Source organism: Lithobates pipiens, unplaced genomic scaffold (assembly GCF_037356315.1).
Source record: "Lithobates pipiens isolate NorthernLeopardFrog02 unplaced genomic scaffold, aLitPip1_a1.2 Scaffold_8, whole genome shotgun sequence".
NCBI lineage: Eukaryota > Metazoa > Chordata > Amphibia > Anura > Ranidae > Lithobates > Lithobates pipiens.
Window position 1 is genome coordinate 314,370,639 of NW_027507903.1, and position 27,084 is coordinate 314,397,722.

At 40.7% G+C, this 27,084-nt stretch overlaps 1 protein-coding gene across 3 annotated transcripts in view; it reads left to right on the forward strand.

Annotated features, from left to right (window-relative positions):
• The window catches only part of SH3PXD2B (SH3 and PX domains 2B), a 298,381-nt gene that overhangs the window by 105,574 nt on the left and 165,723 nt on the right, over positions 1 to 27,084 (forward strand). For all 3 annotated transcript variants that reach the window (XM_077472772.1, XM_077472773.1, XM_077472774.1), the window contains exon 3: positions 16,819 to 16,894. In XM_077472772.1, coding sequence (XP_077328898.1) covers positions 16,819 to 16,894 — 76 coding nt within the window. The remainder of the gene's footprint in view (positions 1 to 16,818; positions 16,895 to 27,084) is intronic.

The following is a 27,084-nucleotide window of genomic DNA, read 5'->3' on the forward strand; positions in this document are numbered from 1 at the left end:
GCAATAACTGCAAATAATTAGATTTTGTTCTGTTGCTCCTTTTTTGTTTTGCATGATATTTATATCACTCCTGTATATGCATTTCCTTAATAAAAATTTGGTTATTTGGTTAGAGGGTAAAAGTAAATATGTAATGCCGCGTACACACGACCAGACTTATGTCCGACAGACTTCCGAAGGAGTTCTGCCGGAGTTCCGACAGAGTTCTGACGGACTTTTCGAATGAGCGGACTTGGCCACACACAATCACACCAAACTCCGACGGATTCGAACGTGATGACGTACAACTGGACTCGAATAAGGAAGTTCATAGCCGGTAGCCAATAGCTGCCCTAGCGTCGGTTTTAGTCCGTCGGGATAGCATACACACGAGCGAATTTTTCGGTAGGAACTGGGTCCGGCGGAGTTCCGTCGGAAAAATTTGAAGCATGTTCCATTTTCTAAAGTCTGTCAGACTTTTGCGAATCAAAAGTCCGTTGCAGCCCACACACGATCGAATAGTCTGACGGAATCATTCCGTCAGACTTTGCATGTTGAAAAGTCCGCTCGTGTGTACGGGGCTTAAGGTTCGGATTTAAACACAAAACCTATTCATATATAAATGTATTGGTAATAACTGATTTAATGTTTGACACTTGAATAATTTCAAAAACCAGATTGAAGTTGTAAACAATACTGAAAAGTAAAAAGAAAAAAATCTTGACTATCCAGCTAAAATGTTCACATAGTGGTCTGGGCTACTTGTTTGTGGACCTGAGACCAGTTTACGTGGTGTGGTGTACACAACGCTTTCTTCTAAAATACTGTAGTTTTGAGTTCCAGTCATGGAGAGAATGCAAAGCCTAATGGAAGCACTGGTCATGACTTCAACAACTGAGCCTTCAGTTTAATAAGCTAAATACACATTCTAGGTGTATCAGAATATGTGTGCAAAGTCTTACAGCTCATTTTCTTTAGAAAGCAGCCACATAGTAAACAAGCCTGTTCCCTGGATGCAGTGGCCTCCCTGTAGAGATCCTACACATTCACCTGCTGATATATCTAGTTCTGAAATCGGCCAAGCTCATGCTCCCAGTTGATTGCAGGGCTCTGTCTTTCACTAGAAGTGCTTTGGAACTCTGCAGAGAGACCCCTGCTAACACAGAGCAGGGGTCCTTCTATAGCATGCTGCCAATGGACAGGCTTTTTTCTGCATGGGGTGCCGCTGCTTTCTAATGAGAACAAACACTACACTGCTGCTGGTAAACAGATGTTGCTTCATGTACACGGATGTTTTACATACAACCTCCCCTGAACGATTTAACTTGACTGATAGTAAACGACGTTTAAAAACGTCCATGTTTAGCCATGTTTGCTTTTAGAAGCTTTTTTTTTTTTTAAATAGTCAAAAATAAACGCCTGTAAAAAACATGTGGATAAGCGCAAGTTACTGCGTTTACAAGCTGTTACAGACATTTGGTGTTTCAAATGCCTCTGAACATCCATTCTGAATGCATTTTGTTTGCTTTCCAAAAAAATGCTTCTAAACTCAACTGCCTAGAAATGACTATAAGTAACCCTGTGTACGTGTACTGATAAGATAAGAGGAGAATTCAGGGGCAGCTGAAAAAAGAAACGCCCAACTGCTCCTAAACGTCTGTTTTACCAGCAGCAGTGTACATGAAAGAGGAAGTAAACCCTGATGGGTTTACTTCCTCTTTTTTTCCCTGCAAAGGTAAAGCATAATGGACTACTATGCATCGCATAGTAGCTCATTATGTGTCACTTACCTGACACAGGAGCCAGCGAAGTCGCCGCTGATCCCTGTAGTCCGCCGCGTCCATCTTGCTGGTGGCGTCTCGCAGCTCCGACCAATGACAGCGGCGCAACCGCGATGACGTCACTCCCGCGCATGCGCACGGGAGTCGCGCCTCGCAGCTCCGTTGCTGTCATACGGCGAAGCCGCGATGACGTCACTCCCGCGCATGCGCACGGGAGTCGACAAATTTGGCAAATCCATTCTTGGATTTGCCGCATTTAGTGCGCCTGCGCGCCGCTGTCTACGGCGCATGCGCCGTAGACAGCGGTGCCCATTTTCGGGCAAATATCTCCTAAACCATATAGGTTTAGGAGATATTGCTTGGACCTACAGGTAAGCCTTAATCTAGGCTTACCTATAGGTCCAAGTTGTTTGGAAGGGTTTACTTCCTCTTGAAGCCTTAGAACACCTTTTGTTTTGATGCACCTAGAGTGTATGCATGTAACTAATCTAAACTGAATGTTCCCTTGAAACAAGCTACAAGTCAGCAAGCACTTCCCATCTGCATTATAAAATAAATCTGAAGGAGGCTGCCACCACTGCGAACTTCTGAGAATTATGCTGATACACCAGCTTTAGTACATTGATTTACTGACCCTTAACAAGAAAGCAGATCATGAAGGACAAAAATTTAAAATTCACATAATTGTTGCTTAATGGCTCATAGTACTGAAACAAAAAGTTTATCATGACAGCCAGGTAAGTACCATTTGCAGAATGAGGTAGGAACAATGACATAGGTTTTATTAATATTGTGATGTTGGCTGCTTTAATTTCCTATCCTCGATTATTAGTATTATAATGTATCAGCTAACAGGTTGGCAAGAAACTGGAGTTATCCTTTACGAGCCTCCTCTTTTAGTTTCATGTGGATTACATTAATATGTTGAAGCTCTACTATACATTCTCTTGAAAACATCTGTTTTCATCATCATCTACTGTGTCTTCATATTTTCTACAAGTTCTAAGTGAGGTCTGTCATGCAAGCTGTTTTGGGAAGACCTCCCTTAGAGGTGACTGTAGACCTACAGAAATCAGATGTTGTGAAGATCAAAGTAAAATATGGTTATGGAGCCATTGTAGTCATTTATAAATAAATTTTTCCAGAATAGCTTGGACCCCCATTCTTTCATTTTTTTTTTTTTTTTCTTGCCGTGTACTCATCTTCTGTTTGTTGTTACTTCATTGGGAACTACTGTATATCTATGATGCCTCCTGTGAAAAGCAATCATGTCTTGTGTGTCATGGTACTCTGAAATCCTGAACATTTGGTGGTGCCTTTACCATAGAGATCAGTGAAAAGCATCCACCAGAGAATGATATTTATTGTCTTGGAAACGCACAAAAATTTTAGATACGCTTTAATACATATATATATATTTTTTTTTATTATTGTTTTTTAGTAAAGGATTTTTGCAAAGTACAAAACAGTACAAAGTAATACAAAATTGTATAGGATTGTATAGTTCGGCAAACCAGGATATGCCCTTGGTGATCCAATCTGAGTATGTGGTATATGGGATTACATTTTTTAGAACCTCTATAGGTATAGGGATACGTGTTTTGTTGGAGGTTTGGGATGTCAAACTGTGTAGGTCTCTCCAAGCCATGGGAGAGGTTTGAATGGTGAGTGGGAGTTGGCGTAGAGGAAGCGGTCTCAGTATGTCAAGTATCAGGAGATTAGGCAGGTCTAGAGTCGGACTAAGGGCTTGTTCGATACCACTCCAAAGGATCTCAGGAGATGGTGAAAACCAATATTTGAGCTGGGTAAGTATGGACGCTCGGAAGTAGTCCCGTATGTCCATTAGACCCATTCCACCTACCGACCTATGTTTGAGTAGGAGGATTTTAGCACATCTAGGTCGCTTGGAATTCCAAATATATTGTTTGAGGAGGGAGTTTAGTGATTTGAGGTGGTTTTTCTTGAGTGGGATAGGGAGTGTTCGGAAGATATACAAAATTTGGGGGAGTAAGAGCATTTTGAAGGAAGCTAAACGGCTGGACCAGGATATTTTGTCTATTAGGGGAATGTAGTTGGCATCTGCTAATTGTGAGGAGTCTGCTGTTATTTGTAGTCCTAATTGGTGTATGCTTGTTTTGTCCCAAGTATACGGGATGGTGTTTTGCAGGTGGGATTGAAGAGGGGGGAGAGATTCAAGCCTAGTATGAGTAATTTTGTATGGTTGACTTTATGGTAGATTTGACTGAATTTATTAATAATTTCATGGGCATAAGGTAGGGATGTGTGGGGTGAGGTAAGAAAGAGAACAATGTCATCAGCGAAGAACTTTAATATTATGTGATTTGCCTTGGAGAGAGAAGCCTGGTGTACCCGGATGCATTCAGATTTTTTTGTTTCAATAATAAGGTGGAAAATAGAGGGGGACAGGGGGCACCCCTATCTTGTTCCGTTGGTAATGGAAAAGGGAATTGATAACATATTTGAGGTGTAGACCTGTGCACAAGGGGAGGAATATAAAGCTAGAATAGCAGATAATATAGGGCCTGACAATCCAAATTTTTTTGAGGGTCTGGATCATGTAGCCCCAGTAGCAGGGAAGGCACCCGACAGGCCATGGCATGGTATATAATGTTTATCACTCTTCTCGGGGCATCAGGTGCCTGTCTGCCCGGTGTGAAACCTGTTTGGTCAGGTTTGATCAAAGTTGGTGGGATTGGTAGAAGTCTATGGGCCAGGATTTTAGCATAAAGCTTAACATCAGTATTTAATAAAGAGATAGGTCTAAAGTTGGCCGGGGTAGTAGGATCTTTACCTGGTTTCGGGATGGTAACCACATATGCTTTGTGCATTTCAGAGGGAAACGAAGCAGAGGATATTGCTTCAGAGTAGACTAGCTGCAACGTGGGGGAAAGAACCTCATGAAAGGTCTTATAGTATCTAATAGTTATCCACAATGTTCAAACAAATAGAAGAAAGACGGTATGGTTGCAGCAAAACACCGGCAGGGGCACAAACCCTCCCCTAAATAAGTTTAATATTAGATTGCTAAGTGGTGTTGCGCTCCACAATTAATAGGTATAAATTCATGAATATATATGTCAATAAATGATACACAGAATGGTTTAAAAATAGCTACATGTAACTAATTATACTAGCGATTTCACATATCCACCTTCTAAAGTGAATAAGTCCCAACTAAGCAGTGTCCAATTACATGCAATATGACGGTTAGATCCTCTTCAAACAATAAAGTACATCCAGTGTCAATAAAGATGACCAAACTATAATTTTTGCAATGAGATCAAATTTGTGACTCAATCCATAAAGTGCATAAAGTGAAAAACAGTATAAATAAATATAGAAAAAATATTGAAAAAAATATATATATATATTAGCAAATATTTAACAAAACAATAATTAGTATCCAATAAAGTGCAAAAGGATAGTTAATATCCAATAAAAGTGGCAGTGTCTCTTTCTATAACATAAAAAACAGTCCGTTTTCAGACATGCAATATGTGAATCCACTCTGTGTCATAGAGATATAATGACTGTTGATTTTGACCTCAACTGTTTTATTAGTGATTTTTAGACCATTTTAGTATTTGGTATCTCTGTGTACTTCTTTTAGCACTGTATATTAGAAAGTGGTATAATGGGAACTTTGGACTTCATTTCCGGTATCCCACACTAAATTATATGTATATACTCTTTAAGATGATGGTATGATATGATTAGTTTGCTGGACTGGGATTTTTTTCAGTTTTTTTTTTTTTTCTGCTATTGTTGGGTTGCTGAGTTTATGATGCGTCGGGGTGCTGATACTTGGCTCAATTCGCTATGACTACCTGGGAGTATTATAGGAATGTATGGTGATTCATGATAAGTTCAGTATCTGAGTAGTATTATGTGTTTTTTTGATTAAATTTGCCTCATGTTCTGGAATATAGGATTACTGGTCTGTATAATGTTTTAGGAATTTTAGAGATTACTTCTTTAGGATTGGCTCTCTTATTGGCATGCAATATTTAAACTATTAGCTTGAATTACTGTCATTGATGTTTTAATTATTGTTTTTTTTAGGTCTGTGGGTTTAATATATATTGATTGGTATTTCACCATATAAATCTAAAATGGGTATTTTATCTATATTTTTTATATATATATATATATATATATATATATATATATATATATATATATATATATATATATATATATATATATATATATATATATATATATATATATATATATAAAAATATTCTTGTGGTTTTGATATAACCATCTTTTAATGTTGTTACTATGCCCGCTGTTTGTTGTTTTTTAATTATTGCCCATTGATATATACTGCACTGTATACATTGATGGAAAAATGGTTGTGATCGTAGCCCATAGTAGTGGCACTATTTGTGCGGCGCGAGTATACCGCTATTGTCTACAATTTAATGCCCGCCAGCAGCCGTCCGGTTATTTCCCCATATTTTGTTTGGATTGTCTATTAGAAAATGGCCGTGGTCCCAAACTCATGGTTATGTTATAGGCTATGGGAAAATGGCCGCGGGTGTGGTTTATGGCCATCAGCGCTATGTTGGGTAGCGGGCTACAGGAAAATGGCCGCCATCCACGATTACTAACTCATATGATTAGTTGATATGGGTTACAGTAAGATGGCCGCGGTTGGTGTCTATGGCCATTAGCGCTATGATATGCAGCGGACTATAGGAAAATGGCCGCCATTCATGTTTACTATATGGGCTACAGGAAGATGGCCGCGTTTGTTGTTTATGGTCATTAGCGCTATGATATGTAGTGGACTACAAGAAAATGGCTGCCATTTACGGTTATTATTTAAGTGCTAGTTTTTCCTCCTAGAGTCTATTCCCTGATGAAGTCATATGTCCAAGTGACGATAAGCGTATAATTGGACTAGGAGGATACCGAAAGTGACGTCCGGAGTATGAACGTGGAGTCCGTTCGTTTGATGCTGTCGTTTTTGTTTTGCCTATAAACTGCATGACTAAATGTGACCTTTTTAGAATAAAGTCTGATTTTAATCACATACTTCACTATTGGAGCTCCTTCTTTTCTCCTATGGACATGATTGTTTATGGCTAAGCACCTAGAAGGGCCACCGGTATTACCCATACCATCTGATAACAACATTGTGATTGCTGGAAGTAATAATTGCTGTTTACCTTACAGCAGTGAGGTAAGGTAGTCATTGCACCTAGTGTGTGGATGCCGATTGTTTGAGGATTCACAAAATCACCGGTGGAACTGTGTTTTTGTTCACGGAGTCATTATATCTCTATGACACAGAGTGGATTCACATATTGCATGTCTGAATACGGACTGTTTTTTATGTTGTAGAAAGAGACACTGCCACTTTTATCAGATATTAACAATCCTTTTGCACTTTATTGGATACTAATTATTGTTTTGTTAAATATTTGCTAATATATATATATATATATATATATTTTTTTTTTTCTATATTAATTTATACTGTTTTTCACTATATGCACTTTATGGATTGAGTCACAAATTTGATCTCATTGCAAATATTATAGTTTGGTCATCTTTATTGACACTGGATGCACTTTATTGTTTTTTGTCACTGGATGCACTTTATTGTTTTAAGAGGATCTAACTGTCATATTGCATGTAATTGGACACTGCTTAGTTGGGACTTATTCACTTTAGAAGGTGGATATGTGAAATCGCTAGTATAATTAGTCACATGTAGCTATTTTTAAACCATTCTGTGTATCATTTATTGACATATATATTCATTAATTTAGACCTATGGTGGAGTGCAACACCACTTAGCAGTCTTATAGTTTAGAGTTGTAATCACCTTCCGAATTTCACGCTCTGTGATGGGTGAGCTAAGAGACGCCAATTGTGATTCTGATAATGAGGGGAGTGCGAGATTTGCCAAAAAAAGTTTGGATGGAGTATTAGGGTCTTCTTTTAAATTCTATAAAGAACAGTAATAATCTGCCAAGGAATTCGCTATGTCTTTGGGATTATAGATTTTGCTTTTTCTCTGACTTATGGATAAGGAAAGGGATATTAGTTTTTGCTTTGTAAGCTTTTAGTCGCTGAACTTGGAATTTGCCAGATCGGTTGCCTGAAGAATAGTGGGTCAATTTAAGGGAATGGATGTTTGTTATGTTTCTCCAACAACATGAGCCTGAGGTCAGAACGCAGCTTAGTCAATTTGTTTGCTATATAGATGTCCGAAGTGCTTTTATTTTGTGCTTCCAAAGATTTGATGTCAGACAAAAGGGAATCTAACTTTTGTGTCCTCTGCTTCTTTGCCCTTGAACACAGTTGGGGTATAATGCCCCTAATAACAACTTTGTGGGCACACCATACCATAAACTGACTGGAAACAGACTGGGCATTTAAAGTGAAATATTCCTTTAAATGTTTAGTTAAGATAGTAACTTGGGAAGGTTGCTGAAATAGCCATGAGTTAGCACACCAAATATAGGCAAGTGTAGAGTTGTGGTCTGCCTGCACTGTGATGGATATAGGGGCATGGTCAGACCATGTGATATTGTGTATGATGGAAGAGGAAATTCTTTGAAGTAGGAACTTGTCAACCAGGATTAGGTCTATGCAGGAATTTGAATTGTGTCTGAGGGATTGATAGGTGAAGTCCCATTCATTTGAGTGTTGACATCTCTAGGCATCGTACATTTCCTCTGCATGTAGTAGAAGTTGTAAAGAGGGTAGGGGGCGTTGAGCTTTAGAGGTAGTGTCCAACTTGTAGTCCACCGTTATGTTGTAATCCCCACACATGATTACAGTTCCATGTTTAACTTATTCAACTTTACAGAATAACTTTTTCAGGAAGCGGTGCTGATGGGTGTTTGGTGCATACAGGTTAATTATAGTGTAGGGGTTATTGTTGAATGTTCCCACCAGAATCGGGTATCTAACTTCTGGGTCAGCGTGCATCTCCAGGAGGGAGAAAGCTACAGAGTCCCTGATAGCAATGAGGACACCTTTCTGCTTTGTAGATGCTGAAGCTTTAAATATATGTGGGAATTTTCTGTGGCAAAAGGTAGGGGTATTTGAGACCAGCCAGTGCATTTCCTGTATGCACAGAATGTCAGATTGCAATTTAAGGGCCTCTCTCCAGACCGAAGATTGTTTGGCTGGGTGGTGCAAGCTGTGGACATTAAAAGGAAGTCACTTTGATAGCCATGTCTGATAAATGGGAGGGAGAACTAATAGTACCTTATACGGACCAGTGGTCCTCCAGAAGATCCGCAGTTGGCAAACTGTAACCAATGTTGTAAAACAGGTCGTCTTCACAGGTGAACATTCGATTTCCATCTTGTCCAGGGAGGGATAAGGGGTGGAGAACATAAAAGAGAATAGAGAAAAAGTCAAAGAGCAAACATATAACTGACAAGGTAAAAAGGTACGTTCCAGCTGGAATCTGGGGGCAGGTTTACTGTCCATTACTCGGGAAGGGGAAACTTGTAGACTGTAGGCTCCATATTGACATAGGAATCTTGTGGTGTAGGTTGTTGAATACTGCAGAGGTTCTCAGGTGCTATGTTTTTTGTTTTTCCGCTTGTGCGACACAACATGCCATTCGTCCTGGGCATGTATCTTAGAGGTGGGTGGAGATTTCTCAGGGGATTTTTCCGGTAGAATGTCCAGTGCTCTTAGTAGGAATAAGTCTTCCTCTAAACTGGTAATCACAGAGGATTTGCCATCCTTGGTTATAATCCACTTCGTTGGGTATCCCCACCTTTAAAATATACATGCTTTGGACACTGGTAGTAAGGATTTAAATTTCTGCATAATATACTGCGGGAGATCTGCAAATAACTGAATGTTTGAGTATTGGTCAGGAAGCTGAGCATTTTTGTGGAAGGCCAGCATAAATTCTTTTACATGGAAGAAGTGCACCCGCATCAGCACATCTCTAGGGATGTTGTCTGAGAGTTGGGACAGTTTGGGTACGTGGTGAATTCTGTCCACAATCAGTTCGGAGGTAGGTACTGAGGGAAGATACGCTGCCATGAAATCTTGGGCATATTGGATGAGTTGTGCGGGTAGGATAGTTTCAGGTACACCATGTAACTTCACGTTATTTCTACATGAACAGTCCTCGAGGTTGGTGACCTTTGCTTTGAACCATGCTACTTCATCAGATGTATAATGTGTTATGAGGATGCATATTCACCCATCTTCTGTTCCACATGGTCAATTCTGCCCCCCCCCCCCAGTTCTCATACTTCAGCTTTAAAATTCCTCACACATTCCATCATGTCAGCATGAAGGGAGCTGCGCAGGGAAATCGACATATCTTTTAAAGTGGTGTCAGAGATAGTCTGGTTGGTGGTAGGGAAAGAGTTAATGGTCTCCCTTGTGTCTTCCATAGAGGTCTGAGGTTCTCTCACCTTAGTGCTTTGTGAGCAATCCGACAGATTGGGCTTTGATTTCACTGGGCTGCAGGATAAAGGTGTAGATGCCGCAGGTGAGTGTCGGTGGGGCAGGGAGGGACCCGCTCGAAGGCTGGGGAGCAGCCATCAGCGCCATCTTGGAGCGTGCTGCGGTCCTTAAAAGGGAAGGAATCTCTGTTTCTTCGGATTTGTGGCAGTCTCCCATTTGCGGGTCATCCCTGGGAGTTGTGCGGCACTATAGGTATGTGCTGGTGCTGATCGGGTCAGTCTGAGTCGCCTCGTGATGCTCGGATTCCCGTCACTGGAGCGGAGCTACAGGGTAAGCCATCCATTCAGTTGCGGGGTAGCCACGTCCCCGCTTTAATATATTTTTGAAGGGATTAATGTAGACTGAGCTTTATGCAATACATGTTGCAAAATTCATACATTCATTAAAAGCTGGTTGACAAAGGGCTGATGGGCTGCATTTATGCTGTTTCCTTGTACACTTATTATTGTTGCACAAATATTTACATGCCTACAGTGCAAAGAATGCTAAAAAATTATGGCCACAGACATGTATTTTTTTTTTTTTTCATGCTTCTGAGTGCAGCGCAACATTATGGCCCGAAAGTGGCTGTGTGGACCATGGACTTTTATACTGATGCATACAGATGTGTAAATAAACTATGTGTTTTTTTTTTTGCCCTCATTAATGAGCCTCCTTACAACGGTTGCCCAGTGGTCAACGGAAATTATACATTTGTTAACTTTAATGCTGTTAAATTTCAGTGAAAGATGTAAATGAAGTTTAGATGGAACTATAGGATTACACGTGTAAGATGTACGACAAAATGGTTTAAACTGTTGGCCTAATGTTGCCTTGACTTGTTCATTGTTTTTTGTGATTGCAAGCTGGTGAAATTTACAGACTTTAAAAAAGTCTGATCCATACACACATTTTGTTTATTGTGAGGTTATTATTTATCATAGAGCCTCAAAAAGTTAGTTTCAGCCGCTTTAATTTTAACATTTTAATCGAAAACAATATCCACAAATAAAAAAAAATCAAAGCACGAAATTTGAAGGAGATATGTCAGTGTGGCCATCCATCTTTTTGAAGTTTTACTCCTGGTAATTAGAGACCATTCTGCAAGTAGTCAGCTGTCCTTTCTGGTCCAATGAGCTGGGAATTCCCTGTCCCACACCATACATATACTAAGGGGCAAGGAGACTTGTGATATCACTATAGGGCAGCACAGTGGTGTAGTGGGTAGCACTCTCACCTAGCAGTAAGAAGGGTCGCTGGTTCAAATCCCAACCACGACACTACCTGCCTGGAGTTTGCATGTTCTCCCTGTGCCTGCGTGGGTTTCCTCCGGGTACTCCGGTTTCCTCCCACATTCCAAAGACATGCAGGTAGGTTAATTGGCTTCTATCCAAAAAATTAGCCCTAGTATATGAATGGGGACCTTGGATTGTGGGCTCCTTGAGGGTAGGGAATGATATGAGTGTGCAACATACAGGGATAGGGACAATTATAGAAACTCACTCAGGTTGAACTGGATGGACCAGTGTCTTTATTCAACCTTACTAACTATGTAACTATGTAACTAGTTCATGTGGCACTAGTATTGCCTCATGTACATATTGGGCAAGTGTCATTACCATTGGGTCAGTGGACCAGGAATGACAATGAAATTCTGGGTTCGGACGCAATCCTGATTCTGAACAAATGCAAGCTCTCTCCTATTAAGGACAGCTTTAAAAGGAGTATTTATTCACAGCATAAAAGTACTCTTTCTGTTTCAAATAGTTTTGATTTGGTAATTCAGATTTTTTTTTTGCAAATTGTGAATTTATTGATTGGCCACATTTACCTAGGACAAAAAACGTATGTTTAATTATCCTCTGGAGTCTGGATAGAGACGTCTGGGATTTCAGAATAACAAATATACATACTTGTCTAGGTAGAAGCATCGGTGTGTTGCTGAATTTGTCCCCCAGCTGCCTCTAAGATCATTAACCGCGCGATCAAAGACCATTGATCACTTAGCTCTGTCTTCAGTGAGGAGAGAGCCGATGACTGTGGGTCACATGCTCCCTGCATTGCCCCTCCAGCACTTACTAGAGTGCCGGGCTGTGGAGGGGTTGGGAGTGGTTGACTGAGGTTCTCAGTGGCACACTGAGAGGCTAAGCAAGCTGCTGGCCAGGCAATCTGGGTAGATCCTGACAATGAAGTCTGGATCTATCTAGAGTCTGGACCGGCTGAGTGGCGTCGGACAACAGAGGACTTTAGCCCACTATTGGCTGAATATGGGTCACAGGAGTGCTGAATATGGGTCACAGAACTAAGTGTACTCCTGTGACCGACAGGAGACATAAAGCCAAAAGAGCTTTAGTCATACAGAATTAGATTTAACTTTCTATTTAATTTTTCATTTTTAAAAGCAACACTGTCTATGTTGCACAGACTGTAAACATTTTTTTGCAAAGTGTGCATGTTTGCACATGCTACATTGTTTTTTAGCCCCTGAAATTAAAATAAATATATATGTGTGTGTGTGTGTGTGTGTGTGTGTAGGTCGACCGATATATCGGCCGATATATGCCGTTTTTTAATTAATCGGCATCGGCCGATTGTGCTGATAAAAAGGCCGATTATAACTACAGCGTGACTTGCAAATGACTTCTGTAAAAGTCAATGCAAGTTACCTGAGTCTTCAGTGAAGCGACTTTCCTCCTCTCTGGGCAGTCTGCCAAGAATAGAGCAAAGAGATACAATGTTTACACTTCTGAATGAACTAAGCTCTGTGTGTAGAGTTCTCAGTTTAACCTCTATTTTCTGCCAGAAAATCACTTGGAAACCCCAAAAATTATATATATATTTTTTTAGCAGAGATCCTAGGGAATAAAATATCGGTTGTTGCAATATTTTATGTCACACGGCATTTGTGCAGAGGTCTTTCAAACGCAATTTGTTTGGAAAAAAATACACTAATGATTAAAAAAAAAATAAAACTAAAACAGTAAAATTAGCCCATTTTTTTTGGCCAAAAGTTTTGATTACCTGTTTTTATTTAATATATAGTTGTGTTTTTTTTTATCCTAAATTATGCATACAAGTAAACTGATTGGAGGTTTGTTTTGTTTAATAAATGTTTAAATGTAAGAAATTTTCTGTATCACTTATTAAGGCTGCTTTCAAACTGGAGCGGGCAGGTGTTGATGGTAAAACGCTGCTAGTTTTAGCGGTGCTATTCGGCCGCATATAACCCAGCTAGTGGCCGAGGAAGAGGTTAAATGCGCCCGTGAAGCGCCGCTGCCAAATCGCATTGCATGCGCTTCGGCAGTGGTGCCCATTCATATCAATGGGCAGGAGTGGTGGAGGAGCAGTATACACCGCTCCAAAGGTGCTGCTTGCAGGTCTTTTTTTTTTTTTTTAACATCCTGCCAGCTCATCGCCTCAGTGTGAAAGCACTCTGTCTTTCACACAGACTGCAGGGGAGTCGTTTTTTGCAGGAACTTTACAAGCGCTATTTTTTAGCCCAAAAGCGCCTGACAAACACCCCAGTGGGAAAGGTGCCTGTTAGATTTTATGAAATGAAAGGGGAGGGGGGGGGGGGGGGGGGTTGGCAAGGAAAAAAAAAATCATATATCGCCGTGATTTCTAAATATCGGCATCGGCCAGAGAAAAACCCATATTGGTCAACATGTATGTATGTATATTTATTATGTTGGGCATCTTTGCACCAGATGTCATTCTAAAACGATGTTTGAGTTCAGGACCGTCTCTGTGGTTATGTAGTCTAGATTACTTGCAGCAGTACTGAAGAAGTAGGCTGGACATATGAGAGAACCCATGATCAGCGGACTAAAAAAGCAAATCTGTTTTGGAATCGAGACTTGCTGATGTAGACTGTACTTTACACAGCCACCCAGAGTTATACTTTATCAGATGAGTGTGATTTCAGTGCTGATGCATGAGAATCGTGTCGGTAATTTTGGATATGCTTATGCTAAGTTTTAGTATTTATTTCTTTATGGATTTTTTCCTGCTCAGTTTTTTTTCTTTGGTTCCGTTTTGTGGTTTAAATTTTTGGGTTGTCATCAGCAGAACAGCTGTTCTCTGCGCTAGTACGTAGGATTTTGCTTTTTTGTGTCTTTCAGAATGTGGTCCACCCACTCCTAATGCAAACCAACTGGTGTGATGATTATAAAGGGTCTTTTTATTTTAGCTTCAGTAGACTGTGGCTGCTTAGTGCCGCTACATTATAAAAGCCTGAGCCTAGTGCCCCTTCCGTTGACTCATTGCAACTGTGATGTGGCAAAAACAAAGTTCTGTTTGAAGGATAGGACCTAATTTATGACTCTTCTCTTTGGCTAAACTGAGATTTTTTTTTTTTTAGTGCAAGACTATTTTCTCTTAGAGGTACCAGTTTGAGATACAGACGATGTATGTTTTAACCCTCTTTTTCTGTTTAGAATTACTTTGTGCCTGAGGCATACCTTGGAACTGTACGGCTTGACTACTGCCACCCCAGTTCTCCTAGATTAAAAAGCTCATGATGGAACATATATCTAAGAGAATTATAAGCAGCTTGACATCTAGATGTACATAAAATGAGATCATATCAACTTTTTAGCAAATGCATCTGTATGTTGCATAATTTTTTTTTATTCTTTTTTTTTACGCGTGTATTTTTAGATATGATCAACATAAGTACCTTAATCTGATTTATCTACCTTCTATAATCCCTGCACACAAGTATTTAGACTGGGTGATTGAGGGTCAGCATTCTGACTGTTGCCCTTATACGTTCCAGTTAAAGATTGACTGGACTAAGTTGTGAAGGTCTATGGGAGGTCTGTGGTATGTGGGTCAAAGCAATAGAATAACTTGGAGACCTGCCTTCTCTTTTTGTTGTGGTGACTATTGTCACCGAGACTGAAAGTGATGGCAATTTGAAATGTTTGAGTTGTCACAAAAATGGTAATAGAGGGGAAGTAATCTTAAAGTGGTTGTAAACCCTCGTTTTTTTAAATGTTAAAAAACGTGCCCAATACCTGCTCTGTGCAATCATTTTGCGTAGAGCAGCCACGATCCTCTTTTTTTGGGGTGGCCTGCCGCTGACGCTCAAGGCACCTCCTCTTCATTGGGTGCCCCCACGTAAGGGCGATTTTCCCTGGGGGCACCCTTGTGGGCTCAGCTCTGCCCTGCCCCCCGCTCCTGTGTAACTGGATTTGATTGACAGCATCAGTCTGTTCAATCATTAGAGAGGCAGCGGCTGGATCCGCTGCGTTTGTACACATTGCTGGATCGGGCTCAGGTAAGAAAAGGGGGGGGGGTTCTGGTGGAAGCTGCAGCACAGAAGGATTTTCATTTTATTGCATAGAATGCAATAACCTTGAGGCTTTGCAACCACTTTAAAAGTGATAACTGACTGAAACTACCTCAATGAGACACCGCTTAAAAAACAAAAAACAAAAAAAAAACACGGATTCTAACCATTATCTGCCTTTTCTAAAACTAAAAATCTAAAATTAAGTTTGCTTTAAGAGACACAATAGTTATTATTATTATTGTTATTATTATACAGGATTTATATAGCGCCAACAATTTATGCAGAGCTTTACAATATAAAAGGGAGACAATACAGTTCTAATACAATAAAATACAAGAGGATTAAGAGGTCCCTGTTCAGAAGAGCTTACAATCTAATAGGGTGGGGCAGGTGGTACAAAAGGTTGTAACTGTGGGGAATGAGCTGATGGAAGTGGTAAAAGATTAGTTAGAGACTTGATAGGCTTTTCTGAAGAGATGAGTTTTCAGGGATCGCCTGAAGGTAGCAAGAGTAGGGGATAGCCAGACAGGTGGAGCTAGCGAGTTCCAGAGGATGGGAGAGGCTCTGGGGAAATCCTGGAGACAAGCATGAAAGGAGGAGACTAGAGAGCTTGAGAGTAGGAGGTCTTGAGAAGAGCGGACAAGACGATTTTGGGTTATATTTGGAGACAAGATTGGTGATATAGCTCATGGCAGAGTTGTGAATGGCTTTGTATGTTGGGGTTAGTATTTTGAATTTAATTTGCTGGGTGATTGGGAGCCAGTGTAGGGATTGAAGGAGAGGGTTGGCAGACACTGAGCAGTTGGTAAGGTGTATAAGTCTGGCAGCAGCATTCATTATAGACTGAAGAGGGGTAGCCTATGGAGAGGTAAGCCAATGAGAAGGGAGTTGCAATAGTCAAGGTGAGAAATAACAAGGGAGTGAATGAGGAGCTTGGCGGTTTCATTTGTTAAAAAGGGGCGAATTTTAGAGATGTTACGGAGGTGAATTCTACAAAATTTTGACAACAAATAGATTCGAGGCTGAAATGACAAGTCAGAGTCTAGGATTACACAGTACCCTGGCGTGAGGGGAGGTATTGATGGTTGCATTGTTGATTTTGATGGAAAAGTCATGGGGGGGGGGGGGGGGGGGATAGTAATAGCTCAGTTTTTTTAGAGAGATTTCGTTTAAGGAAGTGATGCGACATCCATGCTGATATGTCAGTTAGTAATGCGAGAGGTTAGTTATAACAAACCTAATTTATTCAAAATGTTGGGTCGTTTTCTCAAACCCTCTATCAATTGTATATTTTTTTAGATGCAGTTATTGGACAAGTTTCCAGTGGAAGGAGGTCAAAAAGATCCAAAGCAGAGAATCATCCCATTTTTACCAGGTATGTGTTTGTAGCTTATTTTTCTTTATTCTGTATGAGCGCATCATTTTGAGAGTCATCAAAATGGTATCAGAAGTTTATGATCACTGCAATATCGTAGAGAAATAGAGGCTTTATTATCTCATCTACCAAAGCAGAGCGAAGTGCAGTGGTAACCCTGACATGGCATTGGTTAGGGGTGCTGCAGGTCAAGCAGTCAAGTGTTTGCTATAAAGGCATTAACATTCCCACTTTCAGCTTTATTTTTTACCTGCATAAGGCATACATTGATCATGTACTTTCATGGTGTCATTTTGTTGCGTTGTATGCATAGCCTAAGGTAAAGTAAATATTCACAGTCCTTTTGTTAACTGTTTGTGTTTAAACATGATGCATGCTGTATGGCACTGCACAGGTTAATGCATGACCTGTAGTCTTAGCCCTTGTACACACGGTCGGACATTCCGACAACCATTTCGGATTTTGTCCGAAACTGTTGCATACACACAGTCGGAAAAAGTTGTCAGAAAATCCGATCGTACTTAACGTGATGGCGTTATTTCGTTAGGACGGGACTACGTTCAGGCTAGTAGCCAATAGCTCTGGTCTAGGAATTTGATCTGAGCATGCGTGGCACTTTGTCCAATCGGAATTCTCTACACATGATCGGACAAAGTCCGATCGGATCATGTTGTCGGAAAATTTTATAGCCCAGCTGGAAAACTTGGTCCATCAGATACTCAGACGGAAACAGTCCGGTGGAGCCCACACACTGTCGGATTATCCGACAACACGGTCCTATCGGACATTGTCCATCGGAATGTCCAACCGTGTGTACAAGGGCTTAAAGATGACAGACACAAGGAAAAAACACATCCCAAAGTCCCTGGGTCTCTGTCATATGCACTTTAGGTGAGATCTAAATGGCAATTAGATCTGACACAGAGGCAGAGCAATTAACACAGATCACCATACAGTGTTTCATCACATTAGCACTCTCACATTTGTTATGGAACACCAAGGAAATGGTGATGCATGGATTGGATGCTGCATGACCAGAAACAAGACGTTGCCTGTTACTCTAGCAAATAGGGAGAATCTAGGTGAATAAATATTTGGACATAGGGGAATCAATCAGCCATGACATTAAAATCTGCAGGCACCACTTGTGAGCCCATTAGAACTGCAGTTCTATTGAAACAACAACAGAAACAATTTGAAAGTGCACTTTGCCTTTAGGCCCCATGCACATGAGACGCCAGTGCAAACTCTGCTGAACACATGTTTTAAAAAGCAGAAACCTTTAACCTTTAAAAATGCACGTTTTGCCACATTTTCATGCTGCGTTTAGTCACGTTTTACCGTGTTTGCGTATATAAGCGTTTGTAAAGATAACATCTTATAGACCCTCCCCAAGCTCAGAAAGCATTTATTAACTATTTCTGCCATTTTGATCAGAGTGGATGGGTGTTCAACATGGAAACATGGTGGGGGGTTGGGGCTGACTAGACATTGGTATGAAGGTTTTTCTTTGTGGGAAAAAAAGACATTGCTATGCTTTGGTCAGACTAGGTGGAGTCACTGATTATATTAGAAATTGGATGAAGGGTTGGGGCAAAGAACTGGAGGCTGTTGGGAATCTTCTCTTGTGATCAGTCAAAACTCCAGATGTATTGAGAAGCAAACAATTTATTTCTGATGTGGCCCACAACAGGGAGACGCTTACAGGACAAGCTGCAGAAAAAAGTCTCAACCAAAATATGTCTCTCTCCTCCTCATACCCTACAAGAATAACACCTCTATGCTTCTATTGGCTGAGGGAACATAAATAACGTTGTCATGGTACAGGATGGTACTTTATTTTGCTATTCATGTTCCCGTACATTCTTAGGCTATCATATTTAGTTAAATCTAATCATCCTACTTACTATGGAGTTAATTAAGACAAAACAATACAACAAGTTAATACAATAATGTGCTCAGAAGTAAGTTTTTAAAAATCAGTCTAAGGAATATTGTTTTTCTAATAGTCACACAATAAACATTTAAAACTTTTCTAACAGAGGCATTCCTCATTGTCTAAGCTACCTAAAAAACGATTTTTTTATGGCATTGCATCAGTGAGCATATATGCTCTATAAAGTAATTATGACATTTTAAACAAATTTTTTTAGTATTTTTTATGATTTACCATCATATTTCTGAGTTTACTGGTCCAAAAAATTGGGTTCCTTTAACCACTTCAATACAGGGCACTTTCGCCCCCTTCCTTCCCAGCCCAATTTTCAGCTTTCAGCGCTCTAGCGCTTTCAGTGACAATTGCGCGGTCATGCTACACTGTACCCAAATGAAATTTTTATCATTTTGTTCGCACAAATAGAGCTTTATTTTGGTGGTATTTATTCACGACTCCTTTTTTTTTTTTTTTTTGCGATATAAGTGCAAAAAAGCGGAAATTTGGAAAAAAAAACAATATTTTCTTTTTTCTATTTTAAAAGAAATCCAATAAAATCAAATTTTGCCATAAATTTAAGCCAAAATGTATTCTGCTACATGTTTTTGGTAAAAAAAAATCCGTTAAGTGTATAATAATTGGTTTGTGTGATCACGGACATATGTACGCAAATGATCATGTACATATATGTGCAGGTGATCACGTACATATGTGTGCAGATAATCATTGGGACATGTGATTTTAGTGGGACATATGTGGGGGCCATGTTTTTATTATTAGGGACATGTGTTTTTATTATTTGGGGACATGTATGTTTTGGGGACATGTGTGGGGACATTGTGTTTATACTGTGTGGTGTGTTTACTGTGTGGTGATTTGTGTGTACACTAGACTGATGATCAGTGAGTAAAAAGCTGTAAAAAACTGCTCATACTCACTGATCATCAGCCGGCTGCAGCGATCTGCTCTCCTCTCCTCAGCGATGACTTCTGTGTGAGGAGAGGGGGAGCCGATTGCCTAGCAACCAGCTGTTTGTTTACATCACATGACGGCCGTGATTGGACACGGCCGTCATGTGATCAGGAGTGCCAATCACAGAGCCCTCCTGCCGATCTGAGATGCGCCGTGTCCGGGTGACACGGGAGCATCGGGATCGCGCCGCTGCGCGGGCACGCACGCGCGATCCCGCTCCTTCTGATGGACGTTCCTGAACGTCCTATCAGGAGTAGACGGCTCCCACCCGGCCGTATATGTGCATTGGCCGGGTGGGAAGTGGTTAAAAACGCTTATAAATGCAGGCCACGTTTTGAGTCTGAAACGTGGAAAAGCAAAGTGTCTGAACCCATTTTTTTGCTTCTGGAAAAACGAAGTTAAAACACAACTGCCTAAAAACTGGAAAAAACTAGACTGTGTACATGGACACATAGGATAACATTGCATGAGTTCAGGGTCAGTTGAAAAAATTGTCCAACTGCCTCTGAACGTGCGTTTAACAGCGTCTCGTGTGCATGGGGCCTTGGTGTTCGTGCATTACGGTTGAAAAAGCAAGTTGCTGGTATAATGGGTAACACACCTTCAGTTCTCTGCTTCTGTATTACTAAATCAGCTTATAGTACCCGTCATTGCAGTGGAGAGGGGCAGGTTTGTGTTGATGGTAAAAACACAAATAAGATGTTATATTCTGGTAACCATTTTTGAAAACTAAGAGGTGGAGACAGATACATGATACTAAATCCAAATTTTACATTATTTAAAGCGGAGGTCCACCCTAAAGTGGAGCTTCCGCTCATTGGAACCCTCCCCCCCTCCGGCGCCACAATTGGCACCTTTCAGGGGGGAGGGAGTGCAGATACCTGTACAGTACAGGTATCTGCACCCACTTCCAGCATAGATATCTGCAGAAGGTACGCCCCTTTCCGCAGAATCCACGCCCCTTTCCGAAAGTCCCCCGCTGTCTGATGGGAAACACACAGATCCCAGAGACAGCGGGGACCATCCTTATTGCACAGCGCGACTCGCGCATGCTCAGTAGGGAACCGGGAAATGAAGCCGCAAGGCTCCACTTCCTGATTCCCATACCCAAGATGGCGGCGGCAGCACCCGAGAGGCGATCGAGAGATCGGCTTCGGGTGCCGACATCGCGGGCGCGCTGGGCGGGTAAGTGTCATTATTTTAAAAGTCAGCAGCTGCAGTATTTGTAGCTGCTGGCTTTAAAAAAAAAAAAAAACGGTGGACTCCAGCTTTAAAAAGCAATTTTGTGTTTTCCCAGTATAGAAACTAATTTTTTTTCTTAATTAAATTTTAAACTAATGTCTAGGCTTCTAATTAACTGTATTCATAATATTTTATGTTAGTGAGCCTTCCTTGCAATACCACTTTTTCATAGTAACAGAGGCTAAATTGAATGAAGATGCACCAGATGAGTTTGTTACATATCGTTTCCTGATATTAAAGTCTGCTTGCTAACGTGTCTGTTTCTAATAAAGTAAATAATATGGACAGGAATAGCCCGGTGGAGCAATGTGAAATATGTTATGATTTCATGAATCTTCTTCAGTAAGTAGTTGTTATGGCTGTGTTTAGAGAGAATTTTAAGTCAAATGACCAGCATGAAGTTGACAATTATCCTTTAAGATATGCGATTCATTTGACTGAATGGGTCATAATGCAGTGCCTCCAGCATTTGCCTTCCATCAGTTTTAATTTATTAAGGAAAGTTACCCTTTTTGTGAACAGCTTTCCTGTTACAAATGCAGTGGAGACACACCCTGATTTGTGAAAACTTTAACATCTGCTAGATCACACAGATTTAGAGAGAAAGCCCTGCCTGGATTTTTTTTTTTTTTTTTTAAGGGATGACCCTTTTGAGGTTTTGAAACTTAAAGAATAATGAGAATATGAAGGGGATTTTCTGGCTGAGCACCCAAGAGGAGTTAGAGCTTGTTCACATCACATGCGGGCCAGTGTGTTTTTTTTTCTGCATCAAAAACTCATGGACAGTAGGTTATATGGTTTACAATGGCATAGTTCACACCAACGCTTGCAGTTCCAGTCCCAGAAAAAAAAAGTTTAACACTGTAAAATGCATAGAAAAAAAACACTGGAACATATGTGACGCTGATAACACATGACACTGATGACCGATGGCACCAATACGTGGCACTGATGACAGATGGCACCAATACGTGGCACTGATGACAGGTGGCACCAATACATGGCACTGATGACAGGTGGCACTTTATATTCACTTTTTTTTTTTTTCCCTGACACTCATGCTGCAGCCGTTTGCTCTCCCTCCTCACGCTGTCTCTGTGTGAAGAGGAAGAGACGTCAATGAGAGATGATCTCATATGTTTACATATAAGATCATCTCTCATTGGACAGTCAGATTGAGTGCTAAATGGCCGCTTTGATTGGCCATTTAGCACGATCTGTGATTGGCTGTGTCCAAGAGACACGGGCAACACATAATTTCCCCGATGCGTGCCTGCAACGGGCTCGCAGAGGGGAAACAGGAGGACATCCAGGGACGCCCTCCCGGCAATTGGCGTCCGCACTGTAGCGTCTTTCGGCTATAGCGTGGACGCCTAGTGGTTAAAGTGATACTAAACACACACTGTTTAATTGACATTGGGGGTTATTTACTAAAGGCAAATCCACTTTGCAGTACAAGTGCAAAGTGCATTTGAAATTGCACTGAAAGTGCACTTGGACATGCAGTCGCTGTAGATCCAAGGGGTACATGCAAGGAAAATAAAAAACAGCATTTTAGCTTGCACATGATTGGATGATAAAATCAGCAGATCTTCCCCTCATTTCAGATCTACTCCTTAGATTTACAGAGACTGCACTTCCAAGAGCAATTTCAAGTACACTTTGCACTTGTAGTGCAAAATGGATTTGCCTTTTTCATAAATAACCCCCATTGTCCCTTCTATTTCTGTATATGGATGATGGTACTGTAATTATTTTAATGTAAAAAAAATAAAAATCGAAGTGCTTTTTTCCTATTCAATATACAGCAGTCACACGACCCAGAACTTTCCCAGCATATCTGCAGGGAAACAGAAGCAGGAGGAGCTTCTAGTCGTCTGCTGCTAGTCACATGTTTAAAAACAAAAACAGCCTTTGGAATGCAGAGTAAAAATAATATCAATAAACTATTTTAAATTGTAATACAAATATACTTGAAATTAAATCATAATTTTTTGGCAATAACCTGGTGTGGGCAGATTTCTTCCACACCCCTTCAGCCTGTGTCTCATCTACATGTAATATCCCACCCCTGTTGTGTTTAGTTGGTTAGTGGGCATGGAGGAGGGAGGGAGTGGGCTATCATTTACCACTGTGTATACACCCACATATGTGACTCTATAATCATATGGGCGGCTCAGATGGGTGTTAGGATAGAAATGCTCAGCATAGAAACTCGTTAAAGCGGGAGTCCACCGGGACTCCGCTTTTTTTTTTTTTTTTTTTTTAAAAGCCAGCAGCTACAAATACTGCAGCTGCTGACTTTTAAAATAGTGACACTTACCTGTCCAGCGCGCCCGCGATGTCGGCACCCGAAGCCGATCGCTAGGTCGTCTGTCGGGTCCTGCCGCCGCCATCTTGGGTATGGGAATCAGGAAATGGAGCCTTTCGGCATCATTTCCCGGTTCCCTACTGCGCATGCGCGAATTGCGTTGTGCAATAAGGACGCTCCCCGCTGCCTCTGGGAGCTGTGTGTTTCCCAGCAGGCAGAGGGGCACTTGCGGGAAGGGGCGGGCACTTGCGGAAAGGGGCGTAAGTTACTCCCCTTTCTGCAGAGAGCTGTCCCGGAAGTGGGTGCAGTTACCTGGATTATCCAGGTAACTGCACCCCCCTCCCCCTGAAAGGTGCCGATTGTGGCACCGGAGGGGGGGAGGGTTCCGATGAGCGGAAGGTCCATTTTAGGGTGGACATCCGCTTTAAAGAGTTGCCATCAGAGCTGAAAAATTCCTAGCTGAATTGGGGTCATGAACAGAAGGTAGAGCTAGAGCAGCAGGCTCAACCAGGATTTTTGCAGAGTACAGAAAACAAATCTCATAGTGACGGAGCATGTAATACAGCATGTATTGATATTTTTTTTTTTTTTTTTTTTTAATGATGTGGGTTTAGTGACACTTTTTTAAGCGGAAATTAACACTAAAAGGGGAAGTTCCCCTTTATGGATTGCCACGGAAATTCCACTGGATGTGCTTAGATGCACAGAAGATGCTTCGGCCTGCTGTCTGCTAAAAGTGGGTCATATGGGTGCAGAAAGAACTGCACTCCTGTGATCCAGAGAAGTACAGCCAAACGAGTTTTGGCTGTACTACTTTTAAATGGTAGCAGCCAGCAGTGCCAAGACTTATTAACTGCTTAAGGACCGCCTCCTGCACATATACGTCGGCAGAATGGCACTGCTGGGCAAAAGCACGTACCGGTACGTTGCTCTTTAAGTGCCCAGCTGTGGGTGGGGAGCACTCCCAAACCAGTCCTGAGCTCCATGACCGTGGCCATGGGACCAGCGAACAGAGCTAAAGAAAGAGGAGAGGTCTGTGTAAACAAACCTCTTCCCCTGCTTCCTACTGTGGCTGTCACCAATCGTCTGTTCCCTGTTATAGGGAAAGACGATCAGTGAGGTCACATGCCAGGCCACACCCCCCTACAGTAAAAAAAAACCACATAACCTTACACACAACCCCTCCTCGCCCCCTAGTGGTTAACTCCTTCACTGCCAGTGTCATTTACACAGGAATCAGTGCATTTAAATAGCATTGATTGCTGTATAAATGACAGTGGTCCCAAAAATGTGTCAAAAAGTGTGATGTGTCCGCCATTATGTAGCAGTTACAATAAAAATCGCTGATCGCCGCCATTACTTGTAAAAAAAGAAAAAAATATATTCATAAAAATGCTTTTATATAATGCTTTTCAAATAAATTTTGCACAAACCAATAATCGCTAATTGCGATTTTTTTTTTTTTTTTTTTTTTTTTACCAAAAATATGTAAAAGAATACGTATCGGCCTAAACGGAGGAAAAAAATGTTTTTTATATATTTTTTGCTTATAGCTCAAAAAATAAAAACCGCAGAGGTGATCGAATACCACCAAAAGAAAGCTCCATTTGTGGGGAAAAAAAGCACACCAATTTTGTTTGGCAGCCATGCCCCACGACTGTGCAATTGTCAGTTAAAGCGACGCAGTGCCGAATCGCAAAAAGGGGCCTGGTCCTTTGGCTGCAAATTGGTCCAGGGCTTAACTGGTTAATTAGGCTTCCTTACAGCAGAAAGACACTAGGGAATACAAGGGCCAAACAAATACTGTGGCAATGCTAGAATATCACAAAACGGTGACCAGTGAAGAGTAAGTAGAAACTTTGCTTATAATGATTTATATTTTGTGCTTTTGAACACCAATGAGCAAACCTTCTATAAATGTGCTTGCTGTAGTGCAAAGTGGATTTGCCAAGAGTAAATCGACCCCAATGTCTTCCTTCAAAAAACAATTTAATTTTAAGAACGTTTGTTTGATTTTCTAATCATTGGTGGGGTCAAATCGACATTCATTTTCAACCACAGTGATGGGAACATTTGGAAATAGAAAACTTCTTGGTCAAAGGATTTCTCACACAGTGTATGTGGTTTTCGTTCAGAACTTACATTCATTTTAAAAACAAGTCTTTCATTCAGCGAATGTACAAAGATTTTTCGTCTGAATAGTCTCATCTGAAAATTGATCAATGTGGCCAACATAAGGTTCGGTACACACCTATGCAGTTTGCTTTTGATCTGTTTCTGCAGTGCTTTTTGCTGTGCGTTTTTTTGATTTTTGCGCACGTGATTTTGCTGCGATTTGTGTTTTTGCATTTTTTTTTCGCCAATTTTGTTGTTGTGCAGTTTAAAAAACACAAATTGCTGCAAAAACACAATACATACTTTTCTGCAGCCTCTCCATTGAAGTATATTGAACCAAAAAGGCACCGGTTTGCATTAAGAAAAAAACGTTCCAGAAACTTTCCAAATACGCAGTGGCTGAAAAAAGCATAGATGTGAACGTGCTCCATAGAAAACCATGTAAATCAACTGTAGTTAATTTCTGCAAAAAAACATCAAAAAAACACATGGATATGAACCAGGTCGAAGATGTTTAGTAACATAATGGGGTTAAAAAACTAGAAAACTAAAATTAGCCCTTTATAGTACAAAAAAAAGCAGATAATCACTACTGTAAGGGGTTAATTTTTTTTACTGTAGAACTGTGAAAGTAACATTTACAATAGTGATTATTTGCTCTTTTTGTACTTTAACCCCTTTGCCCCAAGCATACGCAGATATGCGGCCTTGGCTTTCAGAGGTTATACCAGAATCACGCCTGCAACAGGCATCATCCTGGTATCGTTTTTTAGAGTGGGCAATCGGCTTTCCAGGGATAACAACCAATGCGACTAAAAGCCACTCTATTGTTATCATGGAGGAGTGGGAAAGGACACCCCACCCCAAGCTCTGACTGGGCCTCCACGATCCGGCACTTCCCGTACCAGTCTCCTGAATGTAAACACGAAAGCTTCCTATTTACTCGGCTGCCAATGGTGCTAGTTTTTAAAAAAAATACAGTATTCAGAATCACTGTTTTCGGCGATCTGAATACTTTGAAGTGCAAAGGAGGGATTGGAGGTCTTTTAGACCCCTGATCCCTCCATAAAGAGTACCTATCACCACCTATTACTGTCAATGGATGTTTACATTCCTTGTGACAGCAATAAAAGTGATCAAATTATTATTATTTTTTTAATATAAAAATAAATAAAACGCGCAAGTCGCTCATGCATATGTAAACAGTGTTCAAATCACACATGTAAAGTATCGCCGCGATCGTCAGAGCAAGAACAATAATTCTAGCACTAGACCTCCTCTGTAACTCTAACTTGGTAACCGTAAAAAAAATGTAAAACGTCACCCATGGAGATTTTTAGGTGCCATAGTTTGTCGCCATTCCACGAGTTTGTGCAATTATAAAGCGTTACATGTTTGGTATCTATTTACTCGGCGTAATATCATCTTTCACATTATACAAAAATATTGGGCTAACTTGACTGTTTGGTTTTTTTAATTCATGAAAGTGTCCTTTTCCCAAAAAGTTGCTTTTAAAACACTGCTGTAGAAATACCGTGTGACATAAAATATTGCAACAATCGCCATTTTATTCTATAGATTCTCTGCATGTATGTGTTTGGAGGTTCTAGCAAAAAA